The 7974-nt window shown below is 56.2% G+C and overlaps 1 protein-coding gene across 2 annotated transcripts; it reads left to right on the top strand.

The window, feature by feature from the left end:
• The first annotated feature begins 301 nt into the window (after positions 1-301).
• Positions 302-7857, top strand: LOC307094051 (protein DGCR6). Of its 2 annotated transcripts, none has more exons than XM_079762528.1 (5): positions 302-462; positions 536-701; positions 5770-5870; positions 6688-6828; positions 7212-7857. In XM_079762528.1, the coding sequence occupies exons 1-4, from the start codon at positions 353-355 to the stop codon at positions 6812-6814; spliced, it is 504 nt and encodes a 167-aa protein (XP_079618654.1). In that variant the 5' UTR covers positions 302-352; the 3' UTR covers positions 6815-6828; positions 7212-7857. The 2 variants fall into 2 exon arrangements, with proteins under 2 accessions (XP_079618654.1, XP_079618653.1); XM_079762527.1 differs by having other exon boundaries at positions 536-696; positions 7212-7491.
• Positions 7858-7974: the final 117 nt, after the last annotated feature.

Below are 7974 nucleotides of genomic sequence, written 5' to 3'. Positions count from 1 at the left end.
ATTAGGCGGTGAGCGTCGAGAGGCAGCCAGAGGGAGAGGCTGGGGGCGGAGCTTGGGTCAGTGCCGACCCCCTGCGGGCTGGGCGGGCATCTTCGAAACCCGGGATTTCAATGCTGCGGAGTTGAGCCCCCCAGGTTGCGTGGGCGGGGCGGCAGGGAAAGGGGCCGGGACGACGCGAGACCCGCCCAGGAGCTGACGCGGAGGGGCGGGGCGAACCTCGTTCCGGCTGACGCGCAAAGCTGGCCGCGCGGTGCCCTAAACTGTCGTAAAAGGGGGCGGGGCGCAGCGGGCTCGGGACTGGCTTACGGCGGGGAGCGTCCCTCCGGTCCGCGGCTGGCGCGGTGCGGGGGCCATGGAGCGCTATGCGGGCGCCTTGGAGGAGGCGGCGGACGGTGCTCGGCAGCAGGAGCGGCACTACCAGCTGCTGTCGGCGCTGCAGAGCCTGGTCAAGGAGCTGCCCAGGTGCGGGCCGCGGGGCGGGCGGCCGCGGCGGGCCCCGGTCCTGGCCGCGCTCACCACGCCCCTCTGCCCGCAGCTCTTTCCAGCAGCGCCTGTCCTACACCACGCTCAGCGACCTGGCCCTGGCGCTCCTCGACGGCACTGTGTTCGAGATCGTGCAGGGGCTGCTGGAGATCCAGCACCTCACCGAGAAGAGCCTCTACAACCAACGCCTGCGGCTGCAGAACGAGCACCGAGGTGAGGTGCGTGGGGGCGGCGGGCCGAGGCGCGCTCCTCCTCCGGGCGGGAGGTTAGCCTGCCCGGGGAGCTCCGGGTCTCTGCGGGCCGAGCCCTTCCCTGGGGGTTGCTCGGTAGAAGTTCCTAATATTGAGCAGATCAAGGGCGGAGTCTTTGCTAGCGTTTTTTTGGTTTTGGGTTAATTTTTGTTTTGTTTTTGTTTTGGTGGCAAATGGGTCAATCCAGGTTTGTGGCTGGACAAGTATTAACGGTGAGACCTTGTCCTGTGCATAGCAGAATGTTGGCTGCTCTCCACCGGATGGCAGGGGCTCCCTCCCCCCGTCATGACAACCCAAAATGTCTCAGACATTCTTGCGGGTCAGCTTGAGCCCAGGATTGAGAACCCGTGCTCTAGAACAGTGACTCTCCTGTGTAGCCATAGAGGCTAGCCTCCTGAGAAATTAATCCCTCAGGGTGCCTTCAGACCTTCAGTCCAGGGTCACATTACCTAGCTTGTCTCAAATTGGCGCTTTATAAGGATTCGGCGTCCGTTCATGCATTGCAATTGGTTTCTTTGGTCACGGCTTCTGGAAGTCCTCGGCATTTATTGTGGCATTGACCTTTTGAGAACCCCAAGGCATCCTACCTGCAGAATGCCCCCCACTCTGGGCCTGTCAGATGGCTTCTTCCGGCTGTCACTTAACCCATTTCTCCCCCCTCCGTGTTTCCTGTAACATGGGCGGCAGGTAGAGCCTGATGGTATGCAGGTTACATGTGGCAGAAATTCCTCTAGTCACACAGGTCCCTTCCCTGTGGAGACAGGCGACATACGTCTGCCCCAGAATTCGTGTGTTTCTGTGATGGTTTTGTCAAATCCTTTCTATGCATCTGTTGAGATGATCAATAGCTTTTTGGTTACTATGGTGAATTACATTGTTGTTGTTTTTTCAATTCCTGGGATAAACTGTATTCCTGGAGTAGATCCTACTTGATCATGTTGTATTGTCCTTTTGGTCTACGTTGGATTGGATGTGCTAAAATCTCAAAGATTTTTGTCTTTGTGTTCACGATGGACATCACTCTGTAGTTTCCTTGTGATGTCTGGTTTGGGTGTCAGGGTGATACTGGCTTCATAGGGTGAGTTGGGAAGTGTTCTCTTCAGTTTTCCAGAAGAGTTTGAGTAGGATCAGTATTACTTCGTCCCTGTTGGGGTGGTTATCTTTGTAAACATTTTTAATCTACCTATATAATCTATATAGAAGGCTAATATGCTAAGGGTCCTTCCCTCCATCCGGGTAATGACATCAAGTAGCAACACCTGACTTCCTCTCCCTAGCCACCAGCCTCCTTGCCGTTTCTTCAGCCCAGGAACTCGACTTGCTTTAGAGCCAGGTGCAAACACTTCACACTGTAACCAACTGTCTGTGAAGCATTTCCCGTGCCTCATCTCATTTGATCCTCACAGAAGTCCTGGAGTAGGTAGATAGGAGACTCGGTGGAATCCTATTTTCTTTTCATTAGCCATTAAACAGAGGTTTAGAAACTTGACCCGGCTGAAAAGAAGCAATGGTGGACCTTGAAAATGACTTCAGGTTTTCTCACTGCACAGAATATAGTCAAACACTGCTGCAGTTAAATATTTTACCCTTTGTTCTCCCTGTGTGATCTATAATAATAATAATATACTTTGTGTTGATATTTACTGCTGTGTTGCTGACAATTACCTGAAAGAGAAGTTGGGGTGCTTCACTGGGCTGGAAGAAGTTTAGCTAAATTAGAAAGCAGGTCTAACTAAGCAAGTTTGTTCTATAAAAGGCTAAGTTGACTCTCGCCAGTCGCATGTGTGTGTTTCCATCTGTCCTTGTGGATCGTGAATTTGGTTGACACTTCTATTATAGAGAAAGGGTGAATAGCGATATTAAAATATTTCTTCTAATTAATTTTAATGTGCATGAATCCATGCACCGGGCCACTAGTTGAAGTATAAGATGCATATGCTCACAAACCCAAAATACATAGCTTATCATTCTTTTTAATGCTTGAATCATGCCACATTTGGCCAGTGGGAGAACGTCAGCCTGGCTCCTGAGTCTTTTTGACAAGTCCCATCATTCTTTGAGCACTTCCTTGCTTTCTGGTAGAGGCAGGTGTTCAGGCTCATCTTCCCCTGCCTCAGCCCCTCTTCTAGTCAGACCACCTGCAGCTTCCCCACACTAACCAACCTCCCATGAGGACGGACACCTTTGTAACCACCTCCCATTAGGACGGACACCTTTGTAACCAACCTCCCATGAGGATGGACACCTTTGTAACCAACCTCCCATGAGGACAGACACCTTTGTAACCAACCTCCCATGAGGACAGACACCTTTGTAACCAACCTCCCATTAGGACAGACACCTTTGTAACCACCTCCCATTAGGACAGACACCTTTGTAACCAACCTCCCATTTGGATGGACACCTTTGTAACCAACCTCCCATTAGGACAGACACCTTTGTAACCAACCTCCCAGGAGGACGGACACCTTTGTAACCAACCTCCCATTAGGACAGACACCTTTGTAACCAACCTCCCATTAGGACAGACACCTTTGGCCCGTGGTCGGCAAACTGCGGCTCTCAAGCCACATGCATCTCTTCCACAAAATACCACGGCCTGGGCGAGTCTATTTTGAAGAAGTGGCGTTAGAAGAAGTTTAAGTTTAAAAAATTTGACTCTCAGAAGAAATTTCAATCATTGTACTGTTGATATTTGGCTCTGTTGACTAATGAGTTTGCCGACCACTGCCTTTGGCCATGTAAAGCTTTCACTCCTGCCTTCGATTGAGTCTCTGCCAGGTGCATCAGCAGTGGTGGCTCACGCTTGCTGTCAATAAGTAGCACGTGCTCTTGTTTTGGTAATCTTTATCTCCACAGAGGCTAGTAATTTGGGGAGCAGATAAAGCACTCAGAATAATAATTTTTTTTTAAAGGAACCTGCCATTTCTCCATGGAATGGTTTTGTTTGTTTTCTTTTGATCTTTGTTGTTGAAAGTATTACATCTGTCCTCCTTTTCCCCCATTAGCCTCTTCCAGCCCGCCACCCCCCTCCCCGCAGGTTGTTTTGTTTTGTTAATAAATTGTACTTCATCCTATTTACTCATTTACTAAAAGCATAGACTGTTTCATGAATTTGCATGTCATCCTTGAGCAAGGGCCGTGCTCATCTTCTCTGTGTCGTTCCAGTTCAGTCTGTGCTGCGGGAGTGAGCCCGCGGCTTGGTTCTACCTGGTGGGAAGTGTTTGCTACCCTCTAGACCAGGTGTCCTCAAACTATGGCCCACGGGCCACGTGCGGGAGTTTTTGCCGTTTTGTTTTTTTACTTCAAGATAAGATACGTGCAGTGTGCATAGGAATTTATTCATAGGTTTTTTTTTAACTATAGTCCGGCCCTCCAATGGTCTGAGGGACAGTGAACTGGCCCCCTGTTTAAAAAGTTTGAGGACCCCTGCTCTAGACCCTTTGCTGCTTGTCCTTCAGAACTTACGGGCAGGTTCTGGTGCTGCTGGCAGTGGGTCAGCGCCCTGTGACTTTCTGCTTCTCCCTTCCTCTGAGCAGGTGGTGACTGGCTGTGGTCGCTTTGCTTGGTCATTACTGAGGCCCTGCCCCTGCTCCCCTGTAGCAGGCACCGCTCTCCTCTGATCTCTGGCTGCTCACCCAGTGCCTTGGTCAGCAAACTGCGGCTCTTTGGCCCCTTGAGTGTGGCTCTTCCACAAAATACCACGGCCTGGGCGAGTCTATTTTGAAGAAGTGGCGTTAGAAGTTTAAGTTTAAAAAGTTTGGCTCTCCAAAGAAATTTCAGTCGTTGTACTGTTGATATTTGGCTCTGTTGACTAATGAGTTTGCTGACCAGTGGAATCTGGAAGTTGACCTGGGATTGGCAGCAACGTTTAATAAACAGCATGAAGGAGACATTTCCCCGTATGTATGTATTTCCTCACCCCCTGCCTCCATGTGGCGTACACATCAACTAGGGATCGTTTTTTCTTGAGCCTCTGCCTTGAGGGTGGCTCTTGGTTTCAGACTCCTTTAATGTGAGAGATGCCAGAGTCGAGGTGTGTACCTGATGCCAAGAAACAGAAGGCTGTGGGCACAGCAGGTACCAAACTGCTGGCAGGAGAACCTCGGGGGCTCTCCTGAAAGAGCTGTAATGTGAGCTTTCTGCCTGGGACCGGGTTGGGCTTGTGCTTCCTTATGACCAGGGATGACCGCCCCCCCCCCCCCCCCCCGCCCCCAGCTTCCCCTTCATGGGAAGCGACAGCCACTTGACACCTGCTGGTCTAAGATGTGGGTTGTGTGGTGTCCTATATTCTGTTTTGTGATTGGTTTCTTTGCATCCCATGATACCTTTCTCCTCTGTCCAGTCCTGTTCGACTCCATGCTGATCTTCTCTGTTATCGTTCCAATTTTAGTATTTGTGCTGCTGAAACGAGCTCAAGGCGTGGTTCCTTTTAGTGAGGAGTTTTTGATACTCTCTAGAAGCTTTGCTATGTATGTGTCCTTCGGAACATTTGGGCAGAGGCCACACCTTGCTCGGGCACAGGGACCCCTCTCCTCATCCTCCTTCTCCAGGCCTCGGCCTGGGTGGTCTCCTGGACATCTCAGTGTCACACCCAGGACTGCTGGCCCGTGGCCATCTGAGCCCAGAAGCCTCCAGACCAAAGTCTCCCACCCACATGGTCTTGAGTCCAGGCTCCCGCCCCGAACCCACCCCACGCCAGCCTGCCCTGCCTCACCCTCTAGTGCACGACACCTTCCCGAGTCCCCTGGAGCCTCCCTGCTGGAGCAAGGCCCTGCCCTGGGGGAGGGTAGGACTGAGTGGGCTGGGCTGCTCGGCGTCCCCCGGACCTCCCCCCCCCCCCCAGCTTCTTGTACAGGGCTTCGGGCGGGACGAGCGATCAGCTGGGGCCTCACGTCTACGCCTTTGGCCTGGCTGCCCTGGGCCTCGGCTTGGTGCTGCGGTGGGGCAGGCCCTGAGGTGGGAGGTGTTCCCCGGCCCCTCCATCTCGCCCCTGCCGCCTCCTGATGGACTCTCTGGCCTCGTCCCCTCCCAGTGCTCAGGCAGACACTGCGGCAGAAGCACCAGGAAGCCCAGCAGGCCTGCCGGCCCCACAACTTGCCCGTGCTCCAGGCAGCTCAGCAGCGTGAGCAGGAGGTACGGGTGCAGGCAGGGTGGGCGCCGCCTGGGCTGTGCTGACAGGGCGTGGTGGGGAGGCTCAGGGGGACTCGGGAGCTGCTGGCTGTCCCGGGCCCCGGCCTGGGGTGGGCTGCTGAAGGCGTGGAGTTCTCACATGTGGCTTTTCACCATGGGGTGTTGGAGTGCCAGGACCAGGTAGAGTGTGCGGTCCCCTTCACCTGCTCCCCAAGACTGCAGCTCCTGCTGGGCTGGGCCGGTGCAGGGCAGGAGCTGAGTAGGGGCCGTTGTGCTCATGGCCTTGGAGGTGCAAGGGCAATGGTGGGGTGACGGGGAGTCAGCAGGGGCCCATCCTGCTCCCTGGTTACTCAGGGACACCCAGAAAACCTGCATGTGGCCAAGCAGCCATGGATGATGGGGTGCACGCCAAGACAGGTGTGGGGTTCCCAGGCAGTCTCAAGGCCGGGGGTGCAGGGAGGAGGCGCCGAGCTGGAGTCTCGGGCAGCCCCGTGGGGAAGTAATGTACACAGGGGCCCAGAGACAGTGGCCGACTGGACAGAAGCGGAGGTGGAACGGCGTCTGCCCGTTCACGGTGGCCCTGAGCAGTCAGCACTGGGTGAGGCCTGGCACAGCAGCGGGAGGACACCTGACGGGAGGGCAGCCGAGCTCTCTGGAGGGTCTGGTGTGGCCAGGAAGGGAGTGATCTGGGCGCAGTGAGGGTGCCAGCAGTGGTCCCGGAGCCCGAGCTTCCAGAAGGGTGGCAGTGGCCGGCCAGGACCCGGTGTGCGAGGTATTGGTGGGTGGAGGCTGGATCCCTGAGCTGCCCTCACGGTGGCAGGCGATGGAGCACCGGATCCGTGAGGAGCAGCGGGCCATGGACCAGAAGATCATCCTGGAGCTGGACCGGAAGGTGGCGGACCAGCAGAGCACGCTGGAGAAGGCGGGGGTCGCTGGCTTCTATGTGACCACCAACCCGCAGGTCAGTGTCCCGGGCCTGCCCTGGCACAGCCCAGGGACGCTAATCCCCAGAGGCCAGGTTCCATCTGGGGTTTTAGGGCTGGTTGCCCAGGCAGTGGCAGGGCACAAATGGGGGTGGGGAGGCCTGGGGTGTGTGCAGGAAGGGGAAATGGGAGGAGTTCGGCTCCAGGAAGGGTTTCTATGCTGGTCCCACCGCTTCTGCTCACCGTCCCCAGCTCCCCTGCGCCCCTCCTCTGCATCCATCTGTGCGCACCAAGCCTCTGGCAGCTGTGGCCCTGAGGTCTGCTCCTGGGCCCTTGGGGACGGGGCTTCTGCCTGGGCCTTTCCTGGGGCAAAGGGGCCGCGGTGTCCTTCTGGCCTCACAGTGGCCCCTCTGTACCCCAGGAGCTGACACTACAGATGAACCTGCTGGAGCTCATCCGGAAGCTGCAGCAGAGGGGCTGCCCGACGGGGAAGGCAGCCCTGTGAGCAGGTGGGGTCCCTGCCAGTTACCCACGGCCCATCCTGGCTGGGAGGACAGTCCTGTCCCACTGCCGCCACGAGTACTGGTCTTCCTGGCGTCTGGCCACCACCTGCCGAGGCGCCTGCAGGAAGGGTCACCTCTGAGGAGAGGCAGGGTGGACCCTGGCTGTGTCTGCCACCCACCTTTGTCCGGGGGGGGGGGGGGGGGTTACGTCTAAAGCTAGAGCGGTGTGGTAAAGGGGAGCAGGCCAGCCTACTGGCTGGCTGCACCAGAGCTGGGCAGGGCTAGAGGACCTGGCACCAAGCACATCTCGACCTCTGCCAAGCCCCAGGCTTTGTGCTTCTTTCTGGTCTCGGCCCCTTTCTTGGTAGGTACAGCCCCCAAGTAGGAGAGGCTCCGTGGCCCAAAGCTTGTGTGAGCCGGAGAAATAAAGGTGCCTCAGTGTGGCCTGCCAGTGGCTTGTGTGACAGCTCTGTGGTGTCTGTCATGACCAGGGCCCAGCTGGGCCCTCACCTGGCAGCTCCACGGCCTACAGAGAAACCTCCGGGGGTGCCCCCACCCTGTGTCACAGAGGCCCACCACCTTTCCCCTGAGGCACTAGGGCGCAGCCAGTCTGCCCCATGGGGCTGGCAGCCATGGGCACGGGGAGCAGGAAGGGACTAGGGTGGGGAAGCGCCACGCACA

Source organism: Cnephaeus nilssonii, assembly GCF_951640355.1.
Source record: "Cnephaeus nilssonii genome assembly, chromosome: 22".
Lineage (NCBI taxonomy): Eukaryota > Metazoa > Chordata > Mammalia > Chiroptera > Vespertilionidae > Cnephaeus > Cnephaeus nilssonii.
This window is presented reverse-complemented; position numbering and strand designations above follow the sequence as displayed.

Bases quoted from the DNA above. Each gene is read 5' to 3' on its own strand.
- LOC307094051 (XM_079762527.1), top strand. From the start codon at position 353: ATGGAGCGCTATGCGGGCGCCTTGGAGGAGGCGGCGGACGGTGCTCGG. The intron at 463-535 runs GTGCGGGCCGCG...CTCTGCCCGCAG, and splicing joins CTGGTCAAGGAGCTGCCCAG to CTCTTTCCAGCAGCGCCTGT. The intron at 697-5,769 runs GTGAGGTGCGTG...GTCCCCTCCCAG, and splicing joins GCTGCAGAACGAGCACCGAG to TGCTCAGGCAGACACTGCGG.